This window comes from Hippoglossus stenolepis, chromosome 14, assembly GCF_022539355.2.
Source record: "Hippoglossus stenolepis isolate QCI-W04-F060 chromosome 14, HSTE1.2, whole genome shotgun sequence".
In the NCBI taxonomy this organism is placed as follows: domain Eukaryota; kingdom Metazoa; phylum Chordata; class Actinopteri; order Pleuronectiformes; family Pleuronectidae; genus Hippoglossus; species Hippoglossus stenolepis.
Genome location: NC_061496.1, coordinates 19,879,811 through 19,907,118, shown reverse-complemented (window position 1 = coordinate 19,907,118; position 27,308 = coordinate 19,879,811). Strand labels below are relative to the sequence as shown.

Here is a 27,308-nt window from a genome sequence, read left to right as displayed (position 1 = left end):
TGTTGACATAAACAAGGCAGGACATGGTAATAGGCCAGATATCCTTGGATGTATGATTCAAGTATTGTGCAGCTGTTGGATTCTTGGTGTGAAGACCAGCTGGTGACTGCAGACGGCATGTTTGATGTTACACAGACTGTAATAAAAACCTTGCACAAACTCTCCTATTTGCATATAATTTACTCAAGTTTCTAACAGATAATTTTGCCCTGATCTGTTCCAAATTGGGCTTTGGATGGATGACCGATTCTCTCTTCAGCCAAAGCCCCCCACCCATGCCTCCTTTCGGCAGATTTGGAGCAGAGCTGACATTTCTAGTCTCTCATTACATAAATATTAACACTGTGAGACAAACCCAGAAGCAGATTCCCACCATACTGAAGAGACATTAACAGACGTGAACTGCTGGTGTTTCTTCCCCTTCCTTCTTTTCTTATCTTTCGTTCACACGCTAGAACCAAGATTGAATTCAGATGCAAGAAAACTCATCACGTAGTAAACTATGACACCCACACCTCTTTCCTTCTTGGGAAACGGTGTTGTACTCACAGATGTGTACACGTACACAACCATTTGCACTGCAGATGTACAAATTAGGGACGACAACAGAACTGCAGGACCAGATCCAATAATAAAAGGGTCAAACCTTGTGTTCAGGACACACACACACACACACACACACACACACACACACACACACACACACACACACACACACACACACACACACACACACACACACACACACACACACACACACACACACACACACACACACACACACACACACACACACACACACGGGAGGGTGAGAGAAGTTTACAAGTGTTTGAAGACTCAGCTGTGAGGGGGGAAGTGAGAGATGGGGAGAAGAGGAGGAAGAGAGGGATCCTGGAGGCTTAACTGCTATAGCTGCTGTTCTGAGAGCACGTCAGGGATAACAGCAGTTAGTCATGCACAAATCCATAGTGCCTGGAACACCCACTGATTAGAAACGTGAGGTATGGTCGATCGTCTTAGACAATCTTTCAAATATTTCCACTGGAACAAAAACATCTGTCCATGTCTTACACACCTTAACATATTTAAGTGAATGACAGCAGTGATAAGGAGCAAGAAACGTCCAGACAAGCTCAGACTACGCCTGCAGCAAGAATGTCTTTGCTCCAAAAACAGCACAAATCAGTATTATCTGCCTGCCTCTGTCTCTCGCTCTCAAAATCACAGCTGTAACTCAACAGGAAGCTGCTCAGAAACCCCAGCAGCATTACAATCAGCTCTCTGCACGGATAAAGGAAAAAGGAGAAAAAAAAGGAGAATGTGAAGTAATTGAGGAAAGGGTCCAAAGCAGCTTGAGCGTGATCCCCAAACTCAGTAAAACTTCTTCTTCATAAGAACCATGAAGGCCATTGTTGAAGATGGAGAAACTAAATGAGGCAGCTGTGCTATTCTCCTTTTTTCCCTTCAGAGTGACATCAGAGGTAGGCTGGGCCACTCCAACAAAAAATAAAAAAGGGTCAAATCCAACTCCCACACCCTCGCCCCCCTTCTCCTCCCCACCCATCCTCCTTCCCCTCCCCTCCTCTAGTCTCCCCCATCCTTTGTGGAAAACTCAAAAGCATCAGTAATCGGAGCTCAGTCTGTTGAAGTGGCCGGCTTTTGAACCATGCCCCAGCCCGAGCCCCGGGACAGCTGAGTCCACAGAGGAGGAGGACATCTTTAGGATATAGGTCCTTTGTAAAAAAGAGCCGATATACATTTTGATATTCAGCTACAGGAGAGAAGGAGTGAGTGGAGGGGAACAACTCAGAAGACTGGGACAAAGAGAGAGAGGGAGACAGAGAGATGAGTCCTGAGCACTGTGGCTCGGCGAAGACGCAAAACACACAGGTGAAACTATAACTGCGGGAAACACACCCCCACCACTACTGGTAAGAAAAAGGTAAATGTTGTCTGTGCACATTTTGCCTCTCATTCTGCTGTGTGTGTGTGTGTGTGTGTGTGTGTGTGTGTGTGTGTGTGTGTGTGTGTGTGTGTGTGTGTGTGTGTGTGTGTGTGTGTGTGTGTGTGTGTGTGTGTGTGTGTGTGTGTGTGTGTGTGTGTGTGTGTGTGTGTGTGTGTGTGAGATCTCTGGCTGAGAGGTTGAAGAGGTTAGACGTTTCGTGACTGGAGGCTCAAGCTGCAGACGGAACATTTAGCAACGCTTTTTTGGCTTCCCTCAGCCGTCTGAGGACCCAGATATACTTTATACAGCATGCTGAGAGCGTTTTTATGTTTATACATTCAACAAGTGATTAACAGTATATGAGAACAAGTGGTGAGTAAGATGCAATCGGGAATACATTTATGAACTATGATGTTTGGTAGTTTTGTCTCTTTCAGGGTATGGCACCAAAATTGACACAGGCTATGCAGTATACAGATATGTTTAGGGGAAGATGTTAAACGATTTGTTTAAATAATTCCAAAAGGTTTTTTGTCATAGTCTGACCTCAGGAGAAACAAAGCTAAAGGAGAAAAAAAGGGTAAAGAGAAAGAAAAGTAGAGCATTCCAGATAAACACTTGAGGGAGACTGATGTCTGAAGTGATCAGATGGAGAGATTTGAGCTTCGAAGCAAGGCTTGTTTATTTTTCTTGGCTTTAGATTTCCAAATACAAAACCATCTGAGCGGCATTGCTAACAGGGGTGAGGGGACGGAGTGGAGTTAAATCCGGGTTACATCAATATGACATGTCTCTCAGCACATGCGTCTCTTTGTTATAAATGGGGGTTGTGAGATCATATGCTGAGACATACAAAAAACGACATTGTTGTTTGTGGACTCATTGAAATTGTGCCTTGTCTCTTCCTCAGGGTCAAGTTTAATGAAACGTGATGACACACTGTAATACAACTCTAAGCACATCCTCCATCAAACCCACGCCATGGGCATAAAACACTTCAGTCACAACTATGCCATGATAGCAAAACCTTTGAACACTAATAGCACCAGTCTGGAGCACATCCATATCATCAACTCACAATTACCTTCAAATGTTTTCACTTATTTTCTGGTCTGTTGGTGGGATCTGTGGAAAACGCTCCGTTCACTATGAAAAGCCACATCTGTGAATGCTGTAAGCGACCATGAAGGACACACTCACAACACACATGCACAGGAAAACTGTTTGATGCCTTCTCCGTTTAAACTTTTTTTTAAACTCCTGAGGGAAGCCAATAAAAAGCGGTCAGGTAGTGCGTGGTGATGCTGTCAGAGCCGGTTAACTGCTGCCCTTTCACAGACTAGGTTGTAACCCAGCAGGAGACTGATAACTCACTCAGCCAACTGCAGTTTTTCTGCCAATTGTGCCTCACCGTTTAACCTGAGGCCGTGTGGGGACCCTTCACAGACGCAGATGTGTAACGGACAGCTCAGCTGATCTTATCAGTCAAACAGAGCCACATATAGAAACAGACAGATAACACAAACACACACAGGATACAGACATGGGCTTGTCCTAAAACACTGCTCCTGTGCTGTACTGACCACATGTGGTTAAATCCAACCACAGCGGAAAAAGCCGGACACATTTTATTGCTCGAATCTCAACCCCGGATTATGAGTCACATGGCTAGCTGTAGCACTTCTGGTTAGAGTGAAGAGCTACAAGAAATTAAAACAACTGCAGGGGGGATATAAAGAAACAGGTCTGGAGTAAAAGTTGATAGAAAACCCTCTAGCTGCTCCACGAAGCTCATTTAGAGTCCCCCTAATGAGAGCTTGGACACAGCTGAATGGACAGGTCGCCATAGGGAGGAAGAGGTCAGCCAGGAGGTCAACATAAACAGACGAGAGAAGTAGAGGCATGTAACTAAGTAGAGCCAGTGTGTGTGTGCGTGTCTATTAGTGTTGATTCAACTAATAGAAAGCATGTGCGGTCAGTGGTATGAGTTTAAGATGAGGTGCGACCCAGAGGAACAAAATAACCCAGGAAGCACTTTGTACAAGTGCTCATGAGTAATCTCCTAAATCCTGAAAATGTACACTATCCAGCCTAACAAACAGTTATTTATAACTGCTGTGACTTTTTAATACTGCACCCTCCTGGCTCTCCTCTCTCCCCCGACCCTCCTGCGGCTCTATTCTAATGCTTGAAAACAAGTGCCACTTAACTAGTTCAATAAAAAAAGCCACCTGAACCGGTGAGGAAATTGCTAATCTGTCTGCCTGGGTAATTTATTACCATGGAACACGTCAGTTTAAGATGATGCCAACTGCTACATAAGAATTATTATTACGCCTGTGTGTGCACAAAGAGATGTGTTTGTGTTTTGTGATGGGGGAGGTAAGGGGATGAGTGTCGTGAAGTGATGGAGGAGAGGCTGTTGAAGAGCTGCAAGTCCTTATCTTGACAAAGTATGACAAATAGAGAGCCCTACATGAACTTTGTCAGCTTAATTATTAGAATAGAGTGTTTGTGTTTCTGTGTAGTGCCAATGGAAGAAGAGAGGGGAGCCAGTTTTCCACAAAGACCGATTGATTGCAGGGGTTGCCTAGAGTACGGGTAGAGGGGGGAGGTTAGAGGAAGGGTGAGGCTGCACCATAATCCCCACACGGAGACCTCTGAACCCAACATCAGCTCACATGTTTAGAGTTTCACTACAGAAGAGGGAAAACAGATTGAGGCCGTGGGGCCTCAGGGGGGTTTCGGGGGGGATTCCTCCTCAGTAGCTCGAAAGCAAAAGGCGAGACACACTTCTGGAGTTATTATTTGGATTGGCTATATTCTAACCACGGGGTAATGCATTCTTAAACTGAACCACTTAATTTAAACACAGCATCTTCACTCTTCTACCTCATCCTTCTTTTTCAAATTCTGGTGGGAGACTCCAGTCTCAATTACTGGCTCGAGTTATAAATGTAGAGAAAATACTATTCTAGCATTAATCAATTTGCCTTTTCATACTTTCAACATGCATAGTTTAATTATCAGATATAAAACAGCAGTGTATTTGTTGTTCCGCTGTGCTAATAATCTTTGTAAGCTCACTTCAGTTTTATTGAGGAACTTTTATGAGATTTTCCTTGTTGGTAATGTTCTCAGTGTTGATGCTGTTGTTTTTGTGGTCATTAATTGCTCCATAATTTTTGTACTTTTACTACTTCCTCACTCATGCTGCGCTCTCCTCTAAAGTCTATTGTCTTCATCTCACATCTTTGCCATTTCTTCACTCTGATTTTCATTCTACCCTTTTCAGCTTTCTGTTCACCAGCTTCATTTTCCCACTTGTGGGAGCGGAACCAATTGTTTCAATGAGCATGCAAGGACAACTCAATTTGTGTGTTTGAGGGATACAGTTTATGAGCGGTCATGTAAAGACAGTGACAGGGGCTGGTGACATCATGTATGGATGAGACGCTGGGAGGACGTCAGTCTCTGTCTGTGTACTAACAGTGCAGCTGGCTCAGCTCCATGTTTTCATGTAGAAGAGTGCTGCTGTTTATTGTTGGTCCTCTCTAAATCCAGATCCTGTCATTCACACATCCTGTTTTGTGTTTGCTTTTTCTCTCTCTCTCTCTTCTGACCAATGATCTGGTCTGTTGTGCGTTTCAGGGCACATTGGAATTGTTGTGGGAAAGTCTGAGGACCAGATGGGGGAGTGGAAGCTGGGGGGGATTTTCAGGCTGTGAAATACATGTACATTGGCTATGAAAATATTAATGTTTTGTCCAAGTTTTTCACACAATCACAACAGATTCTCCCTGCTTGTATGCATCTACCATGCATGCAATGCACCAGGAAACACACAATGACACATTCAACATATGTGTTATTCATCTCTGCTCCTGTTATCAAACTTAATTTGTTAAAGAAGAATTAAGATGAATGACAGGCTGATAATTTGCCTTAGACTGCACAGTAAGAAGTGGACAGGTTATTCAGTATGTGAACAATTCCCTTGCATGGAAATGTGAACTCAAGAAACCATATGTACATACATTAGAAATAGTATGAATACTCTAAGCATGTGACTAAAGGGTTCATCCTGAACTGCACAACGACGCCCCCCTTCATTTCTAACCATCTGCAGCTACATTTCCATGCAAGCAATTTAAACCACTTTTTTATTCATCTGTGGCATTGGCTCAGATAACAAGAGGCTTCATGCCAGTACATACAGTGTACCTAAAGCTGTAAGAATGACATATGGCCGTCTTTCCGAGGTAACAACCAACGTTCATTATGCCTTTCATCCTACAAGGTGAAACACATGTTTCCTGTCTAAGTTAGAAGCGCAGCCGTCTTAATGAGCTCTCTGCTCATTTCCTCTCTTACGACAGGGAGAAAAGAATTATTTGTCTCCTACTCAGGCACAGACTTAATCACCATTTATGTACAACATCAGCAACTACACAGAAAACCAAGGTGAACAAAAGGCAGTCTCCACATATGCACATCTAGAGTGAGCGGTGTGGTGAACTCACACACAGGCCAGAGTCCAGCTCAAATAGGTATTCAGATCTGGGCTTTGTTGAAGGTGAATAGTTGGCACCATTTTGCACTTTGTGTGTCTGTGCATAGGAATTGTGTGCAAATGTGGATACATGTGAGGAGAAAAATAACAGTGAATTTTTGTGTGCATCAGGCCCTCCAGAGATCTGTCAGCATGGCACTGAGCTCTTTAATCATTAGATAAATCTGAAGCCAGACCTAAAAAAAAATGACCTCTCCTGTCCAAGTCATAGAGCTGCATTCAATAAGTAATGGCAGAGCTGTTCATCTCGAGCAGAAGAACTTTTAATGACAAAACAAACAGTATAAACTTAAAACAACAGAACAGGACATAGTGTCAGAGCTGCGAACATATATGGCACATTCGAAAGTTTACCTTCTTTAGGATATGGTCGAGTTATTTTAACATAAAACAGTCAAATGACTGTCTTTCTCAAATGAAAATGGCTCCCAGTTGTACAAAAATGCGTGGTAAAAAGATCAGAGGAAGTAGGTTACTCATAAATCCTGTCTGTTCTTAGACTGTTCCAATAACAGCCATGAAAATAAAATAAACCATAGCTCAGACACAGAAAGACAAAGTAGGGAGTAAAGAATTAAAAGTCCACTGTCATATGTCTCCTGACTAAACTATTAGTGGAGTGACGACCCAGCAGTGCAATTACAAAGCTCATACTGTTGCCAAAATATGAAGTAGACAGAGTTGGAGGCCCACTTCAAATCCTTTATTCCTCACACAGTTACAGTGGTTTCACATGCATGTTGTGAAATAACAATGTTTTTGTCAGGTGGCCTGAGCCAACAAGAAATGTACTAAATCATTTTCATATTAAAAAGGGGGAAATTAGAAAATGTTTGTATTTTAGAACACAAGACATACGTCTCAACCAAAGTTATTTAGAAGAAAGAGAAGGAAAGAAACACCAAGCACAGATGGAAAAGAGGAAGGAAGGTATTTAAAAAGGAAGAAAAAAATGCATGTGGAGGAGGGAGTTTACACAAAGAGGAAAGTAATTAAATTGAAAGATAAAAGGAGTGAAAATCTGTCAAGAACAAAGAAGTATTGGGAGTATTCTATCTATCAAACGTTCTGTCTCAAGTAACTATCATTATGAGTGGCCAGGAAGAAAAAAAAAGGGTCTTTGACCCACTTTCTACCTCTGATGCCCTATTCTATTTATTACTACTACAAATAGGGCACCACATATTGGGACAAACCGCTTCTCTCTAATGTACAGTTTACAACTATAACTCTTAACTTGCAACAATAAAAACAAATGTCCATTCTACAACGCAAAAAAGCGTAGTATGTGAAGGCAAATTCAAATGCATGGAGTTTTATTCCCACAGATGAGCACTTTTTCCCTTTTTTTAATGGCTGTCTGAGTCCCCAAGCCCTTCAGCAGTGTTTAGTTTAGGTTTGTCAGGATACAAAAAAGGAGACTTTTGGCTTGTTCTGAGGAAACACTGCAAACTTTGTACCTTCACAGCACACTGGTGACCTCTCCACGCTCACTTAGAAGTCTTTGATATGTTATGGTTCTACGAAAGAGACGAGGCCCCTTCGTACTCAGAACCACCACCCAGGGGGAAAATCAAACTCCACAAGACAGGGAAGAGAGGGAAAAATTGAAAGAGAGGGAGGGAAGGAAAAACAAAGAAAAATGAGAAGAGAGAGATGGGAGATTGAGGAGGTGAGAGCTGATGGATGACCTGTAATGCCTATTCTATTCATACCCTCTAAACTGTAGACAATGCAGAGTATGGTCACTTGCATGAAGCTGCACAGCAACAGCAGAGCGGCAGCCGTAGTTTGGACAAGAGGACGCACTTGAGAACTAATACTGCCGATGCTACTGTTAAAGTCATTAGCAACTCTCGCTAAGGTCAATAAGTATACAGTACCTGGTAACGCTGTCAGACACACCAGCGGCTGGAAAAACACATCACCATGAATATAAATAACGTCTCTGGATAGTCATGCACACACAGTATTCAATCATGCAGACGGACACACAAGATTATGCATACCAGCAATAGTGCACAAACACACTGAAGATATAGCTGTCTGTTCTCCACGTTGTTCCAAGTGACAGATTTGCCAGAATTCCTGGAGAATCGCAATGGCGTCATATGGGAGAAACACAATGCCTGAGTTTTGGGGTGGAGGCAGGACTTAATGAGGTGGCAATGAGTTAAGACTTGAGAGTGAATACTTTAAAATGAAGAGTGATGGAGTGGATGATGAGGACTAGACAGCCCTGGCCGTGCACAGGCCGAGGTGTTAAATGTCGCACCATGAACGTCTGAGTGCGCGTTTGGTGTTTTGTGCTTGTGCACTGATGAGAAACAGAACTATAGTTAGCTGGGATAAGAAAGAGGTGAGGGAGTGCAAGGAGTCACCCCTAAAATTAGATGAGGATGAAGACAACTGTGCACGAACTGTTTTCTTGAGTTTATCTCACACCCCTGCTGTGACTGTTTGTGCAAGTGTGTTTGTAAAATTGCTTTCAGTCACATGCAAGTAAAACCTCAACTAAACATTCCTGTTGGATGTATGGAGTCATGTGGAGCAGAGAGCAGTTTTCAACCCGTCTCACAGACAACAGCTTCAGGGTCAATATGTTTCACTGAGGGAGAAGCTGAGCAAGTAAAGTATGTATACAAGTAGCCCTGTTGCATCAGACAAAAGGGACAAATCACTGAGCAGGAAGAGACGTCCCAAACCCTCTGACTCGCCATTTTGACCAAGTACCTAGAACTAAAGAGCCTCAGCACCTAAAATCAGGAAACAAATCTGAGTAATAAAGTTCCTTTCACGATTTTACTTTGAAGAGATAAGATAGAAAGAGACTTAAGACAATGGTGAGGCAAAGGGGCCATATAAAAAGAGAGTATATTTAGTTTTAGTTTCTCTCTTTAATTCATACACATTTCAGACTCATCTGGAAGTAGGCTACATTATTAAAAATATTAATAAGAATATTCCCAAAACACTGCGGTTTGAAAGACGGAGCACTGTGTCAGTCGCTGAGTTTGATCAATCAGCCATTTGGTGCTGCAAACCTGGGCCATTTGAGAGGACCAATCAGAAGGTGTGACAGTTGAGGGGACATTAACTATAGTATAATTTGGAAACAAAAACGAGAACTAGATTCAGACATTAAAGTTCCTTGATATCCAACAATGGTTTAGTTAAGATTTTCTCAAGCAAGACAATTAAGATGCGTACGACACAAGACAAAAAGATGGGTGTTTGCGAAAGAAAAGGAAAAATTCTGTCCAAGACTAAAGAAGATCTAGTATGTTTAAGGGCAGATACCAAAGATAAACCATAGCCAGCTGCCACGTATCAGACCTCTTGATGGTGGGGAAACCAACCATGCCTTAAAAAAGGGGTGTCAGTCAGCAGGGGAACTAACTGAGATGGAAAGCAGACCTTGTACTTCTGGCTGATCAAGAAATGTGTTCTCTCTCAGGCTTTCCACACATACAATATTATGTGAAACAATGACCTGACAGCTCTATCACTGCACACTTTCTAAACAATTACAGATTGTCAAGAGGAAATTTCAAAATGATTTTTGATTCAAATCGTATGGCAGCAATTTCCTCTGCCCTTCAAAACTATACAATCAACACGCCTGCTGTTAAGATTCCCTCCTTTAGACAAAAGACTGTTGTTTCTCATGCTTAACTTGCTTAACTCTCAAGGTCTTATATTCTTGCAGGAAGGCCTGGAGGGATTGGGAGGGAGCACCAGTAGCTGTCAATCTATTCATCTAACCAGCCAGCAGAAATGCAGGGGCTGATGTGGAGCCTGTGCATCATGTTCTGCCTCTCCCTCTGGGAGGAAAGTTACTGCAAGAGTTCCAGGGAAACCAGGAGGACCAAAGAGCTCTCTATCCACAGGAGTAAAAGAGCTCCCCAGGATCCTGATGCGAAAAAGTGTTCCTACACTTTTCTTGTCCCTGAGCAGAGAATCACAGGTTCATACAATATCCTATTTTAGCAACAAATTCCAGTTATTCACCACACAGCTGGCCTTATTCCACATAGATATAACTTTATGACTTTATTATCCGTTTTCTCCTTTTCCCCTGCATTACATTCTTGGTAATCTTTCCTTTATCTGTCAACAGGTCCAATCTGTGCCAGCACCACGGGCCCCGAACCAGACAAGGACAGAGTGACCCGTATGGACATCGCAGATGTGCGGGAGGTGCTTACCAAACAGCGACGTGAGATTGAGACGCTGCAGCTGGTGGTGGATGTGGATGGTAACTTAGTGAATGAGATGAAGCTGCTGCGGAAAGAGAGCAGGAACATGAACTCTCGGGTGACCCAACTCTATATGCAGCTGTTGCATGAGATCATCAGGAAGAGAGACAACTCTCTGGAGCTCGCCCAGCTGGAGAACCGTGTACTCAACGTGACCTCCGAGATGATGCGACTGGCTTCCAGGTACAAGGAGCTGGAGGGCAGGTTCGCCACGATGGCCGCGGTGGTCAACAACCAGTCCATTCTCATCTCTGAATTGGAGGACCAGTGCCTGAGGACGATGGGACGCAGTGAGCTGCCCGTTGTGCCTCCACTGGTTCAGGTGGTACCACAGAATATACCAGTTAATAATCGTTTCACCAATGAGATACAGAGGGACAATAACAAGCGGGCTTTTCCTCGAGGATCACGAATGGAGTCCCCTACTGCGAGCCCCTATGCACTCAACCCTCCACCACCCCAGGGAACACTTACATCTGATGGTATGTACCAACTTTAACATGGTAGGGATGATGTAGAAATAAGTGACCCCATACTGTAAACTCAAGTTTTTAGGAGATGGAAGCTGAGTAAAATCAAATGTCCTTTTAAGTACTTGTCAACTGCAACAATAATTGTCCCATTAATTATACAAACCACTACTAAAACAATTATCTACAAAGTTCCATTTACAATGTAATTTCTTGCAACAGTTGGTATTGCTGAGGCACAGTTGGCTCATTCTTGGCATGCTACAGAGGCAATGAAATCATACATTCCTATGAGTCCTGCTTGGCTGAACAACACAGAGCATACGCACTAAATTAGTAGGATGTGGACCGGGCTGTTATAAAAAGCATTAAAAACCCTTCAGTTTAATGGCAATATCTATCTACAGCAAGACTTAAGTCAGATCTGTTCTCTGAGAAAAATAATTGACTAGTCCCTCAAGTGTTACACCCCTACACACAACTATCAATTCAGATAAAATCCTCTAAGATAGACATGGCTCCTCTAGACTGTTCTCACAGAGACTAATTCTGAGAAAGATTGTGTCCAATATGAAACCAATTTGTTAGCAAAAGTCAGAGCGCTGCCTGGAAATGGCTCCTAAAAACTGGACAGCGCTGGCAGGTTCCTGCCGATAGGGGTTATACAACCAGATAGTGAAATGGATGAAATTATTCATTCGATCTCGCTGACAAAGAGGGGAAAAAGAATACCGAGAGGAGAGTAACGTTACAGAGAGACAAATTGATTCCCAGAAGAACACTGACGCAAAGAATATTTTCCTCTGGTATCTGATTCTGACACTGATATGTTACTACCTATCTAATACTCTGAAGTGTGAATTCAATCCAGTGTATCTCATAAGTGGTTTGACCTGATTCAATGTTTGATCCTCCAGAAAAACAAGTCTGAATAACACTGAGCTTGCAACGCCTTCAGCCCACTTTCAGCAACAATAACGATACACTTAATTCAATCCCAATACGCAGAGAAGCAAAGGGGCCATATTTGAAAAAAGCCTTCATGAAATAAAGAAACACAAAGAGGAGAAGAGAAGACAGAGATGTGGAGAAGTGGTTGGGGGTGTTTAATAGCAGGGATTCCGCACTGAACGTTCTTGTGGCCATTTCCAGCTGTGCATAACAAATTTCCACTTACCAAGTCCTTGTTAAACTGTAATTTCAGTGTTACATTAGCTAATCATAGCTCATTAGAACTATGAGCTGCAATGTAACAATCTTTCTAGAGGCCTCATCTAAAGGCTCTGTCCAATCAGAACCAAGATGCTGCTTTCACAAACTGCTGAAATCCATGTTTCGTCTGATTGAATCATGTCAATCTGGACACCCCAAGTTTATGTAAAACCAAGAAAAATAACAGAAAGTGAGTGATGGGTCGATTTTGCTGGAGAGGTTGGCAAATTTTTTTAACTTTCAGGAAAAATGTATTTCTACCTTTTCTTATAGATAAAACTAAAAAGGATAAGCACTTCACTACAATAATTCCATTCCTTTTCCATATTTAAGTGTCCATGGATGAGTACAGCCTTTTCAACAGACTGTGTGTATCTAAATCAGTCAGTAACACAGGTAAATACTTCAAAATCCAACAGCTCTAATGGGCTCTCTTCCACGTAGGTTTACTACTTGTGTAAATAGACATTACCAGACCACAGTTTGGTGTAGTTGAGCTCCTTCTAAACCACTATGGCTTGGTCCCTTAATATATTTCAAACCACAACCTCTAAAAGCAATGTATAAGGAAACTGACAAGAAATTGACAGAGGAGGAGAGAGAATAGGGGGATTTGTTCAAGAAGCCCTTAACTGACAGTTCTGATGGAGACATATTACTGGAAAAACATAAGCCTGTGCAAAGAGCTTTAGGTATATGTATCAGGGCGTTATACTGAGTCCCTGTGTGCTCCAACATACAGCTGAGAAAACCATCTTCCATTGGCTTTTAGGACCTGGATGCCCCCACACAATGACTGTGTTCATACTGGTTTAACACAAATTCACACAGGGGAAAACAGAGGAAATATGATGGATGGTTGAGAAGGGTTCAGCTGCTTCAGCGCGAACACATGGGTTCATTTGAAGATGAATATTCATGAAACAATCAAAGTACAAATACATGCTTGTGGTTTCACATTGCATGTTTGAAACAGGAGATATTTTCTAAGGAATGTGTCGACAATTATACGTTCCCTCGAACTGTTCCTGCCCAACTCTCTCTCCCCTTTGTCTCGTCTCCTGTCTACGACCCCCGCAAGTGATGATGATGATGATGATGATGACTTTTGCATATGCAATAAAAGGAAGACATCTTGTCTGCTTCAAGGCACTCACTAGGGTTTATTTGCTTGGGGAACGTGAATTACCAGTTATTCAGGCAGTGGGAAGCTCTAGCAGGGATCTAGAATCAATACCAAAAGATGCAGATATAGAATGTGTAATCTTTCAAGTTATATGGTAATCTACAAATTGTAATTGATTTTGGGCAGATGAAGTAATTAGCAATATGTTTATTAGTATTAAATTATAAATATATTAGATACTGATACTATGGTGCAAATTGTAAAAAATGTCTGGTCTGCCCCAAACAAACATGTTCCCTTACATCTGGAGAATATGATTCATAGGCCGGGGCATCCCTGTAACACCACAATTCCTCATTTATAATGTTTGTTGTGACACATTTTTCCTGCAATTTGGATATTGCATTTGGCCATATTTTTTTATTTCCATAATATTTGATTAATAGTTCCGCCGTAGCAAATTACACTATAATAATGGATTGTGGCCAGTGGTGATGTAGCAATTGGAAAAATATTTACTGATCAGACATTTTAAATTAGAGCTACCACAACAATTTCTATTCAAACTTTTTTGGACTAGCGAGTTTTCTACAATGATCTTTCTGTTCCCAGGACCCTTCAAGGACTGTTACCAGGTGCGTCAGGCAGGACACACCACCAGTGGGATGTACCTGCTTAAGGCAGACGGCAGCGACCGGCTGATCCAAGCCTGGTGTGAACATGGCCTTGATAATGGTGGATGGACCGTGTTGCAAAGGAGGAAAGATGGTTCGGTTAACTTCTTTCGGAATTGGGAGAACTACAAGGTAGGTTAATTGAAAAAGGAGAACTAGCTTTAAGACGGTAAAGGCAGAGTTGAATAAAAACAACCTTTCCAGAACATTAAATCTGATTCTTGAGGGGAGAATGTAAGAATTTCCGTAAGCTTTAGAGAAATATTTTTTAGGACACTAAGCAAGCTCGTGCTCCATTGATGTAAACAGCTTGGTAAAATTGCTCATACCTATATCACAGCCGGGATGTGTAGCAATGACCCCCACACAAATATAATCAGAGAGCCCTGGTAGGCTAAGAAGGAAGACTTTGATCAACCCCACTGAAATGATCTTTTAATCCTTTTCTTCAAATGTGTTAGCCAGTGACCCATGAGCTAACAGAGGGGGAGTCGGACTAAGGAATACATTTAATAGACCCCAAAAAAGATGCAAGCTAACAAATATATCTGATCAATGCATTTTCTATGATCCGCTCTCCATCCAACTGCCGCTAAATCCCCATTGCCCACCCCCCAACCGATTTGTATTGAGTGACAATCTTCATAACACATTATAATTGAAAAGGAAACAGATTTTATTTTATGTTTTTGATAGCAGAGGCCATAGTCCTCTAAACTCTCCTCGCCCTGCTTTACTGTTTGGTTTTTTGGGCATGATAAAAAAAAAAAAAAGATCTATTCAACAATAAGTTGACCCAGTGGGTTGACTAAAAACTAAAATTAATACTGCCCTTTGTTGGTCTGCAACACACTGCAATGAGACTGAAAGTGGGTAACAGAGAGCATGCCTCATGGCTTGTCCCCCTACAGAAAGGCTTTGGCAACATAGATGGTGAACACTGGCTTGGATTGGACAATATCTACAACCTTGGGAAGCAGGGCGACTACAAGCTGATGGTAGAGCTGGAGGACTGGACGGGGAAGAAGGTGTATGCCGAATACAGCAGCTTCCGTCTGGAGTCAGAGAGTGAGGGTTACAGACTAAGGCTTGGTACCTACCAAGGAAACGCTGGGGACTCCTTCAGTAGTCACAACGGCAAACAGTTCACCTCGCTTGATCGCGACAAGGATGCATTTTCTGGTAAGATGGATACTAAAGGAGTTCCAGAATGCATTTTCATTTGTTTCAGAGTAATGGCACAATTGATGTTGTCCATCACACTGACTCATCCCATTCCCCCTGTTGTATCCCTTTCCACTAGGCAACTGCGCCCACTTCCATAAGGGTGGCTGGTGGTACAATGCCTGCGGCCAGACCAACTTGAACGGCGTGTGGTACAGCGGGGGAGTTTACCGCAGCAAATTTCAGGATGGAATTTTCTGGGCAGAGTATGGAGGAGGTTTCTACTCCCTGAAGTCGGTGCGCCTCATGATCCGACCAATCGACTAAAACCTTGAACTTTGGTTCTCTTCGAACAATCCTTAGTCTCCTTCCTTATCTTTATCTACCCGTAAACAAATTCTGTAAAGGCAGGACCAGGAACCCCTGCCATTGTCCAACTGTGCCTTCTAGAAGAGAGCGGAGGAAGAGATGGATGCATATGTTTATAGTCAGATGATAATGACTCTAAGAGTCGACTCAAAAGTGAAAGAGGACTGATACTATTGCCCTTCGTAAATACCTGCTCTCCTCCACCTTTCAGTCTGGACAGTAATGGTCCATAAAACTATTTAGTACTACTCTCACATGTTCCATTTTACTAACTCATGGTGAAACGCGACATGTAATAAAGGGAAATGGTCATTTACTTTAAGATATGAGATTTCTCCTGAGCAGCTAATGGTGACTTATTGAAGGAAGTGTTGCCCGTACCAAGGGCTAATGGATGTACTGGGATGTTAAATGCAAGTAGCAAGAAAATCCATGAAATTAAAAGATTTCAGTAAGAATATTTGATGAACAAATGCGGACAGGCTTTGATGAACCTTCTGTCTACTCGTTTCTGGGATTTTTCTGGACTTTCAGGGTTTTTATTTGACCCCACACAAAAGAAATGAAGTAATGCAACAGTGTGCTTGCTTAAATTGCATATGGCTGAGCTGGCTTTGGTATGTAAATATATCTGGCTGTATTTGTGAAAGTTAATTTAAGAGGTGTGATACTACTCAGGCCAAATGTTCACAATGTTGTCACTCTGCCAGTCTTTGTTATTTATCAGTGTATTTATAGTAAGTATAGCCAGGGCCATTTTATATCTAGCCCTGTAACAATACAATTCTTAATTTTTTTTTTTTAAACCTATGTAGAAATGCATTGATATCAGTGTAATGATTGAAGTGGGTGCATGCGCACGCACACACAAATGACAAATACAAAGTGGATTTCTAGTTGACTTGAGTGTGGAGAATGTGTGACACCCACTGCCAGTTCCCAAATCAAATTAAATTCCTTTATAAACATTGAACAGCCTTTAAGTCTTCACTTAGCTTCATCTTAATGAAAACCAAAACAAACAGTAAAACCTTAACTATTACAGTGTGTAAAGTATCAGCAAAGTCTCCATCCATTTAAAAATATGATACAATCAACTGAAATCTGAAATGAACCACTTTGAACTGATTGAAGTGCATTCCAAGCAAGAAGAAGGAGAATTTAATAATGAAAGAAGGGGGAAGAATAAAAATGAGCTGTAAGAGACTGCAATTAAAATCTCATTATTCTTGTTTGGAAGAAAAGAATTATGTGAGGGGATAAGGCAGATTCAAAGAGGCAGTTGGGACTATACTAAGGTACGGACAGAGATAGATAACAGTGAGGATATCAAATGATGCTGGTACAGAAGAATTTACAGACGAAACGCAGAGACAATAAAGAGACACAAGATAGCTGGGGAACATTCACTGCACGCAAAAAAGCTATTCAATTTTTCCAGATGTCTTTTTGAAAATATGCTCCAGTGTTTTCTGAGATGTACAGTAACACCGGGTAAGACATGTGGGCAAGGTCACAGTGATCTTGACATTTGACCACCAAAATCTACTCATGTCATCTTTGAGTCTGAGGGAACATTTGCAAAAAAACTCCCCCAGAGATATTGTGACAACAGGAAAGATGCACAGCTTAAAAACCTAATGCCTGTGGCCACAGCTGTTGCAGATGCAGACTGAGAGTGTCAAAAATAGTATACAAGTATCAGTAAAGCCCCATTCAGAGAGGTCAATAACTAAACCCCCTGTCTATGTAGGACATGTTTCAGCTGTTCTTTCTCTTATCTGTTTAACGTAGCGTTTTTTACAACTACGAGAAGAAAGAGGAGTGCTGACGTACAGAGGTGAAGCAAAGATAATAAATTAGGTGAAAGGGACAGATAAATGTTAATGTTGTAAAAACAACAGGAGACTAGTTATTGTAGTTTGGCTCACTGTGACAAGGCTCATGGAAGCAATTAAGGTACTTTAAAACTCTTAAGGGGCCAGTATTTGCAGCTGGATAGTTTCAGAAACCCTCTCCCGAAACACAATTACAGTGTCAGATTGGGAGGCTGCATCAAACCATTTCTGAGACTGAGATTGTCTCAGCTTCAAAACACTTTCACACAGTTCCTAAAATGAGAACATAGAAGTATGGATGAAACCGGAGCCAACTCGGTGCACACAGATAGAGGACTACTGTTGTTATTCTGCTTATGCTACGTGGCCAGCACAGACAAGGTGAAAGGAGAAAGAGTTTTCAAAGTGTGTGTTTTTTGTCACAGTGGAGTGATACATTTCTATGGGCTCTTTGTCCTTTGCATGATTAGCTAGAGAACAGGGACAAGTTCATCTGCGCTTTTAACAGGCAGGCCCTGTGGTGAACACATACAGGAGGGGTCTGTTTCTGCTGAGTCGAATAAGAGGTCAGAGTTCAGACGCATGCATGCACACACATGCACTTTAGCACAAACGTATCACTGTGCAAAAACCAAGGCTAAGTGACTGAAGAGCAGACACAAGCTTCTTTCTTTAGCCTTATCACCAGAGGTAAGTGTCACTCCCACAGGGATACACAGCAGACAGAAACATGACGGGATGTCACATGCACACAGACACATTGTGAAAGTTAACCTACCTGTGGCATATTTATCACACAGAAAAACACATGGTAATGTCAGCTCTCTGCTGTGGACAGATAATTATACACTAAGAGAAATCCACCCAACCCAAATTAACCATTACACATACACACAGCTATCCTTATTAGGGCACCGCATTGCCTTCCATTCATTGTGGACAGCCTAACCAAAACCTTATCCACAACTTTAACCAGGATGTCATAGATGATGTTTTGACTCATTAGGACTGAGCTTTGGTCCCCATGAGGACAAAAAGTCCTCACAAGGTCAGTGTTTACACTAGAAAAGGTACTCAAGAGGCATCAAACAGGAGCGCGCACACGCGTGCACGATACTCTGAACCAGCACTGCGGCTTTTGTTCATTCCCACCCGCTCTCACTCACACTCTCTCTGAAGGGACTGGTGGATTTATGATAGAGGGGAATGTCTGAGAACAGGAGAGTGGCGATTTCCATCCTGTGTGCCAACTTGGCTCAGTCCAACTCTGAGGGCAGCCAGCTGGTCACACATCACACATGCACACTCATCGGACTGTAAGAAAACTCACACCAACACTTAAAACACAAAAAGACTCCACCAAATAAAAATCCAACTTATGGTCTTATTCACATACGCAACACAGACATAGTTAAGCTAGCAAACATGTGCCGTTACACAGCATTAGATTTGCATTCGTTTCCCGGTCAGTCATTATGTCCAGACTTCCATGACGGAGCACAATGTGGTAGTTAAAAGTTTCTGAAACGACAAACAGACTTTCCAGCTCTCTGTGTTTATGCTTGTGTTTGTTACTCCATGCTCCAGTGGCTAAGTTTGCAGCAGTAGCTATGATACCAGTCTGATTGTAAGAGAAACAAAAAATCATGGCAGTAAAGATCAAAGTCGTCATCAAGTAAAAAAAAAAAAGAGAACAAACAGTACAGCAATAAAACCACACATGTGGACATGAGCGATTTCACTGCACAACTCAAAAGGGGATTCCTGCATGATGTCATGCCATGGAGAGAAGGGGCATAAATATTTAAGGGGAGGAAAAAGACATTTATTATTGTTATTTTCAGTTTTCCTCACTGATTCATGCATTTATTCCAGCTGAAAAGAAAGTAGATATGTTTCAGGAAAATTCAACATTGTCTGAGAAACAGAGCAGAACTAGAATGGCACACAGTAGAGTTCATACCTCTGCCAAGGCCCAACTGTCCCCCTAATGAAACCACATCTGAATTCACGAGATCTGGATTTTTTCTTTTATTGGGATGTGCACCAAATTATGCAAACTCATACATATCAGACCCCAAAACATGCCTGATGTTTTTCATCAAGATCCATGAATTATTCCCTGAGAAATCAAGGAAAATGTTGAAAAATGTGTCTCATTATATTCATTCCTTGATCTGCCCCGATATGGATCATCACCAAATATTGAATGGGTTCTTCCCTGACCCATACCACATCCTTGAGGCAAGTTTCGTGGCAATCCGTCCAGTATTAACACACTTCTCATTCTCTGTTTCATGCCAGACACACAGGCAGAGGCTGTTTGTTTCTTAAACCCAGACGCCTGTCCTTAGATTAACCTCTGTCCTGTAAATGGTCCATAAAGATAGGAAGCTGACAGTCAGCAACGTCAGTGCCTCGTTCAAAGATCAAACCATGTGGATGTCTGTGTGTGTGCATGTCTGTTTGTGTGTGTTACCTAGGTATGGTATACACGAGACCATGCTCTGGCTGCTTATGTAGTCTCTCAGTCGTTTGTAGTTGTCTTCTTTGGACATCAGGTAGTCGAGTCGATCAAACGTTGCCTTGTCCTTACGACTCAGTAACTGAAGTAAAGAAGGAGAGAGAAGGGGGAGCAAAGGGAAAGATAGCATGAGACCTAAATAGACAGCTATAATGCGTTTGCTACTGCAGGAGTTAAGGAGAAGTAGGAAAGAAAAGAGGTTCTCTCATAAAATCTAATCCAATCAAGTCACTTCTTTCAGAGCGAGGGGTGAAATTGGATACATTCCAGGAAAAGATTAAGTTTTAAAAACAAAAAGCTTGAGAACCTGATCAAATGGAGAAAAATAATGCAAGACAGAAAGAACTGGCAAATACAGTGTTGGCGACTGGTTAATCAGAAGTCTGGTGACAAACTGTCATCCAGCTACACATTAACACTTCCTTCCTTCAAAGTTCTGAGACTTAAGCTGCAGTCAATCCTTAGCTGTTGGAAACGTAGTTTATCTTTTCAAACATGGAATTTAGAATGTGTCTCCACATGGGAGCACTTGTGATTATATCTCACTTCCCTGCTCTACATACAAATTAACACGTACATAATTTCTGTACGCAGAGACCAACTGATGTTTTCGCCAATCTGACAATACAGATGTGCCTGTTCCCAATGCGTTTGTGCCTGTGTCTCCGTTTGAGAGGGGGAGAGCAAGAAAGCGGGGCTAGGAGTGGCCGAGTGAATCGATGCACTGTGCGCAGCTCTATTATGAAATAAGAATTTATATTACTCATTTGATGAAGAAAAAAAGAAGATAAATGTGGTGGACAATATTGGTACTGAGACGGTGGCCACAAATCAATCTTAAATACTGAGAATTTAAAAAATACTTTTGGTTCATTGTAAAACTGTAACATGTCAGTGAGCATCAACTGATTAGAAGGTCCTTCAATGTGGCCCAGGATGCATTTGTGTTTACGCTGCTAAGCGTGTAAAAAATGTTAATACCAGGTCAGAGTAACAGAGAGTAAAAAGAAAGAGAGTGACACCTGAAGTGGGTCCACACGCTCAGATCAGTGGGTGGTAGTCATGCAATCAAAAGCTGTTTGCAAACAACGATAAAAAAACAAAAGTGGAAGAGATCTAACTGTTGCACAGAACCCGACCCAACATACTAATGCAGACGTGTGTGTGTGTGTGTGTGTATCTTTCCAGGGGCATGTGTCCTTGCCAGCAAAACTATTTACTGACTGGTGATAAGAATCTGTTTTAGTGTTTTTGAGGAACTTCCCTCTTTACATCACGGCATAATTATGCCATTATCAAAGATCTACAACTTCAGAGAGAAACTGACAGACTTTTTGTCCCGCACACATTTATAATATGGACCTTAACCAAAGTAGCTATGAACGAATTTATTCAAACTTTGACATTTGCTCTGTAAAAGTTGCTATAATAAATAAACTTTAATAAGATTAACAACTGAATAATGTGTTGAAAATGTCCCCTCCATTTGAACACACGCATGATCAGTTAATAAATCTGCATGTGTCCGGTATTTCACCTAAAAAAAACTAAACCATTCAAAGACGTACACATTTACCAGTGATGGATCTTGCTGATTAAATTCTCATGATATTAATAGAATTATACGTTTTCTGAATGTCCTGCATACCGTTATCGTACAGATCTACGTGACACCTCTTTGTATCAACAGCACTCCACTAATAAATCAGACTTGCTTTTTGAGTTATGTAAATATACTCACCGCCCATGTTTTGGTAAGCCTGAAGATGGGAGCACTTTGTAACCCCGACACCACAGCCATGACCGCATGAAGGTTGTTAATGTCACACAGTTTCTATGGGAAGTTGAAGCACATAGAGCATAAAAGTTGAGTTTACTCTGCAAACATTCATAAGTTAAGAACAATAAAGTCATATTGTGTGTAGACTTGTGTACCTTGGCAGTGCGAATGTAAAGACTCAGCACCTCTGCTCTGATCTTCAGCGTCTGCGCGTGGAGGATCTCTCTTACCACCCAAAAACTTGTCTAGAAAAAACACACACACACACACGCAAAGAGATGATGACACCATTCGACTCTCACACACTCACCAAAAACAGATGCGGTTTACGGCAGAACTGATTAAGCAGAACGGGTCTGCAGGCACTCATCACAACTCAGAAACTAGTCAAATTCAGAGCAGGAGAGCACTGGGCAGACTGCTAACAGGAACGCTCCATTAGAGTCGATTAGGAATTAGCCCTTGAGGTAAAACAAGAGCTTTGCAGGAAAATCCAAACTTATTACACAACAGACACACTATAAATCCTAATATGTAAACTGTGAAAGAAGGAGAAGAGTGCGTGTATATGTGTGTTCAGAGTATTTGGCCAGACCAAGAGCGATGTCGGAAATTTCTCAAGGGAGAACGTTGGTAAGCCAAAGTTCTGATTATACATACACACACGGACAAGTCAGAGCATCAATCAGTGTTTAAGCTCTGGGGAGAGCAGGAATGGAAAGAGGAAAAGGGAGGAGAGAGAGGAGGTGATGGGAGGGGAAGTTAGCTTCAATGCCACAGGGCTCTGAGCCCGCAGCTGTCTGTCTGCACATTGTGTTCCCACAAAATCACTTTCTATTTGTGGCAGGAGATGACGAGGGGAGTCATCATTACTTAAATGAATTATTAAATAACATATGTATATAATGTTGCTTCATTGTGAATATTCTAATTTCCATTGTGATATAAATAACCAAACACCAGCTTAATTGGTTCTTGATGTAATCCTCAACGACTTTAGTCGGGTCAGTGATGGTTGATTACAGGATGTTTGTAAGTAGCTCGCTCTCATGTGCATGACAGGAACACAGAGGGGGCTGATAAAGAGACAGGACGGCCCACCGATGCCATGGGATCTCTCCTGGTGTTCCAGACAGACTGGTCCTTTGTCAACTTGACTAAATATCAATAGTTATTAATGGAGCTTTATTTATATTGTATTTTTCCAGTCTTATCAACCACTCAAAGCTCTTTACAGTACAATTTGCATCCATCCAGTCACATGCACATGCATACACTGCTTTTATAAACAGCCCTGTTTTTCTATCACCCACCATTCGTTAACTGTTGGCACAGTCGTCAGGGGCAATTTGGGGTTTAGTGCGAGTATTCAGTTTTTTGATTTATTCAATTGTGATGGTATCATCTTCACAACATCTGTTCACAGACAGACGAGAAACATAAACATGCAAAAAAAAGGACGGATAAACACCTAAAAAGAATACCAGTCACACTGTCTGGTGCTCAAAATGTGTAACCAATTGTTATTAATGTAAAGGAAATACTGGTTCTAATGTGAAAGGAAGACTGACCCTCTCTGCTTTTCTTCTTTCGCCTTTTTCAGTGTCTGAATTATTTCTCCACTTTGCTTCCCTCTTTTCTCTGCTGTTAGACTTTAGTGGGTGCTACATATATAAGTCAAACAGCTGGTAATAGCCCTGGAATTTTTTGTTTCAGGGAGGAAGTGAGAAGTGGAGGAGTGAAGAGATAAATTCATCCAGCCACTAACTCACTCCCTCTCTTATAAACACACAATTCACAGATCAAACTAAATTTAATCTGCTAAGGTAGTGAGTGTATTCCCATAAAACAGAGCCATGTGCGTTTAATTTCACCATTTCACGTGGAGAGGTCTGCAGAGAAGATGAGGGAGGGAATAGAAGACTCACAGATGCTATTTCCATTAGCTACCACTTGAATTTGCCTCGTTTTCTTCGAAAGAGAGACCTGAATATAAAAACCCTTAAAATCTTGGCGGTAAGAGGTTCAGATTCCCTCGAAGCAGATTAAATGGATTAAAAATGTATTTATTATTGTTATCATTAGTATTAATAGGGCCAGGAAATTCTATAGAAAGGAAATTTAATGGAAAAGGGTTTTTATGTTATTATGTGTGATGTGTTTGTATTCTTACCTTTTTAGGTACTTTTAGTATCTTGATATACTACTTATCAACACCTTTGTGTATTTTCTGTATGACCCATTTTCTTTTATTATAGCAGCAAAGGGGAAGAGCCCAAGACAAATGTCCCACTCTGGGACAATAAGTCAACGTTGAATCTTGAAATCTACCTCCGATCTCCAGTGTACAGTTGACTGCAGTTTCCATTTACTGTAAAATGTGATTCCAGTCTGGGAGCAGAGACATGCTGCAGCTTCACATTCAGTTTGTTCAGTGTTTTATCTTAATATCTCAGGTCAGTCTGGACAAAATATACTGTACCTTAGGGGTTCATCGCAGAACATGTGTCTGTGTCTGCATCTGCACAACGATAAGATCACTCCTGACGACAGTGCTCCACATACAGAAGTGTGTAAGAAGGGAGGCCGAGAGACAGGGGCATGTCTGTATGGATGCCATATTTTGTCCCAAGTAAGGATCATGTCTTTGGGGCTGTGCTCACGAGCGTATCAAGGCCTCCAGAACAGACCTGAGAGTCCCCAGTTCTCAATGAACATAAATAGACAGAAGAAGGCAGATCCAGACGGTTTATTGTTGTGGATCAACCCATTAAATGGCCCGAGGGGAGGAAGGGATGAGGTGGAGTTGAAGATCTGGACAAAGACGAGGATGATAGCTGGCTGACAGACCTGAGGGGATGGTGGGTCTGATTTACCATTGGCTGTTCAACAGAACAAAGTGAATTAATATGCCAGAGAATCAATGTGTTTAGAATTAATGGTCAATGAGCTGAAATAAGTTGATCATGTCATCATTGCCAACTTCTTTATTACTCCTCTTATGATTTCTAGATAAAATAATATTTGTTTTACTACTACGCAAGTTGCTCGCTGCATCAAAACCACGCACTGCTCATATGCATTATACGACCAATGCACAGTACCATTCTGAAATATTCACTCTTTGCTGCCAAGTGAACAGTGTAGTATTCTTTTGCTCAACTGGATCCTGAAACCAGCAAAGAGCGTCTGAAAGAAGAGGAATATGGCTTCTCCTCATGCTAAGGGAATCTCTGCTCAACCAGTTCAAGTCCTATTATTCACAAAGCTAATTTTCCTTGGCTTGCAGCAGATGAAGTATGTGCAGCTAACATCTTGAATCACCGTTTGGGATCTGCTACACATGGAGTTTCCACAGCAACACATTCTTGTTAGATCATCTCATATTTATACAGGAGGGCAGTAAAGTGGGTCTTTACTGGATGATTCTGGCAAAAACACTGGAAGGAGATTAAAGGGAACTGCTTACATCATTAACCACAACTTCCTGTTGATTTCACAGGGCGCAGAGGGAGCATGCCATTCACACTCCTGAATAAATTATATACGTAAAAATGTAATGCACGCGATTCAAAAACATACAAAATCACATTAATAACTTGATGCAGTTCAGAACCAAAATCCAGCTAAGGACAAAGTATCCTACCTTTCTTCACTGCTCTTTTACTTGGAGACTACTTGTGCGGTATATGACTAGCAGGGAGGAGATGTGGAGGTTATTTAGTGCTGCCATGACAAGAGCATGAAAAACAACAACCTCTGGGAGAGCAGTGGTGATGATTTGGTACTTGGAGGATGAAAGAAGATGGCACAATGGAAAGAGGAGTTGTAACCTCTCCATTCCTCGATGGCTAAAGCTTATAAATCTTTAACACTACCAGAGGAATGGTTTTCTCTCCCTCTGTTCTCCTTTTGGGAGCGACATGGGACTTCAGTACTGCACTGAAGTGCAAACTGCGTGTATGTCTCACCTGGTTGAACCTGCGAGTGAAGGCCACGGCATTTGGAGCAGAGCTGTGTTTCTCCTTCTTGTTCCAGCCACAGCTCGACAGCTCCTGAAAAAAATGCATACAAACAATCAGGTAAGTTAGAAATATGCACAGGTACACAGAACCATTTTCAGTTAGTCACTCAGTGGGAGGTGAAGAAAAAGCACAGGGCAGAATGTGATAAGAGAGAAAACATAGATGAGGAGAAAGAGGGAAAGAGAGAGAGAGGCGGAGGACAGCATCCAGTCAAAGATTTAGAGAGACTGAAGAACGGCTGAAAAACAAACCGATTCAGGAGAAAGTTCTACCTCATTAAGAAGTTTTGTGGTCTCTACCAATTACCACTAAACGTATTCTAACCAAAAGAGTGTTTCTTAAAACTGTTCATAAACAATGATACAATAATTCAAATAAAAAATCTGAAAGTTTTATCATTGGTTCATTTATTCATTGAGGAACTGATTCATCTTTTAAAAAAGGTACGTGTTGAACTGCTGTGGTCTGGAAAAGCACAGGTCAAACTAATTAAATAAACAAATGACTAATCCTTATTAGTCATGCCAGTAAATCTGAGTCACCACCTAAATGTGAAGCAGAAAAGTCAAACTCCACCACGAGAAAGCTTTACTGCAGTGTACCAAAACACGTCCCATCAGCACAGGGCTGATATAACCTACATTTCTGACAGCTTCATGTAAAAGGAAGCAATGACACATAAAAACAAGAGAAGACAAAAACCGCTGAGGCTATTCAGTTTACAATGATACAAAGCAGAGTAATTAATGGATGTTTGATTAATTTTACTTCAATAACAACTTGAAAATAAGTATGAAGTTACTGAAATTGTAATTTATTGATTTTCTGGCAGAGACATTTTTCATTTCAAAAAGTAATTTCAGTTTATTAAAGTGAAGGCAGCAACTCTGGAAATTGAACAGAGAAAATTCCAGCAACACACAAACAGTCAGTCAGGACCAGGCTGGAATCAGCTTGGCCTCGGCCACTGTTCTTAGCAATGAGGTAAAGACTCAGACAGAAGACCACACAGACACTGAGAGGGGAACCCAGACCCTCCTTTGGCCCTGCAGGCTGTCCACAGGCCAGGGACACTGACGTAACCGTCGGAAAGATGTTGCACAAGCTCTCCTCTTAAACCCTGCCAACTCAACCGGCCGACTTGCGCTACGATATGAAGAGCGGAATCAGGCTGCGGCTCCTCCACATGGCCCCCCCTGTGAGACAGCCCGACTGTCTGGAAGCAGCAACCTCCACCAAACAGCTCACAACTTTGGACCCCATCAAGACGTCTACTCGCACAGATAAGTCACGCTCACTCAAGGGTGAGTCTCTGAGCCGTTAGTGGCAGCCAGCAGGGTTAAAGAGGC

At 41.8% G+C, this 27,308-nt stretch overlaps 2 protein-coding genes across 8 annotated transcripts in view; one reads left to right on the top strand and one right to left on the bottom strand.

Annotated features, from left to right (window-relative positions):
- Positions 1-27,308, bottom strand: part of ralgps2 (Ral GEF with PH domain and SH3 binding motif 2) — a 68,839-nt gene that overhangs the window by 10,467 nt on the left and 31,064 nt on the right. For all 6 annotated transcript variants that reach the window (XM_035176231.1, XM_035176235.1, XM_035176236.1 and 3 more), the window contains exons 6-9: positions 25,906-25,989; positions 22,090-22,179; positions 21,896-21,988; positions 20,110-20,236 (exon numbers count right to left, since the gene is read on the bottom strand). In XM_035176231.1, coding sequence (XP_035032122.1) covers positions 20,110-20,236; positions 21,896-21,988; positions 22,090-22,179; positions 25,906-25,989 — 394 coding nt within the window. The remainder of the gene's footprint in view (positions 1-20,109; positions 20,237-21,895; positions 21,989-22,089; positions 22,180-25,905; positions 25,990-27,308) is intronic.
- angptl1a (angiopoietin-like 1a) lies at positions 1,612-16,765 on the top strand. Of its 2 annotated transcripts, none has more exons than XM_035176238.2 (6): positions 1,612-1,931; positions 10,228-10,485; positions 10,639-11,259; positions 14,198-14,391; positions 15,171-15,441; positions 15,563-16,765. In XM_035176238.2, exons 2-6 carry the CDS (start codon positions 10,296-10,298, stop codon positions 15,748-15,750), a joined length of 1,464 nt encoding a protein of 487 aa, XP_035032129.1. In that variant the 5' UTR covers positions 1,612-1,931; positions 10,228-10,295; the 3' UTR covers positions 15,751-16,765. The 2 variants fall into 2 exon arrangements, with proteins under 2 accessions (XP_035032129.1, XP_035032130.1); XM_035176239.2 differs by having other exon boundaries at positions 1,612-1,942.

Excerpts from the sequence above, each read along its gene's own strand:
- angptl1a (XM_035176238.2), top strand. The coding sequence starts at position 10,296 with ATGCAGGGGCTGATGTGGAGCCTGTGCATCATGTTCTGCCTCTCCCTC. Across the intron at positions 11,260-14,197 it reads GGGAACACTTACATCTGATG|GACCCTTCAAGGACTGTTAC; the intron begins GTATGTACCAAC and ends TTCTGTTCCCAG. Across the intron at positions 15,442-15,562 it reads CGACAAGGATGCATTTTCTG|GCAACTGCGCCCACTTCCAT; the intron begins GTAAGATGGATA and ends CCTTTCCACTAG.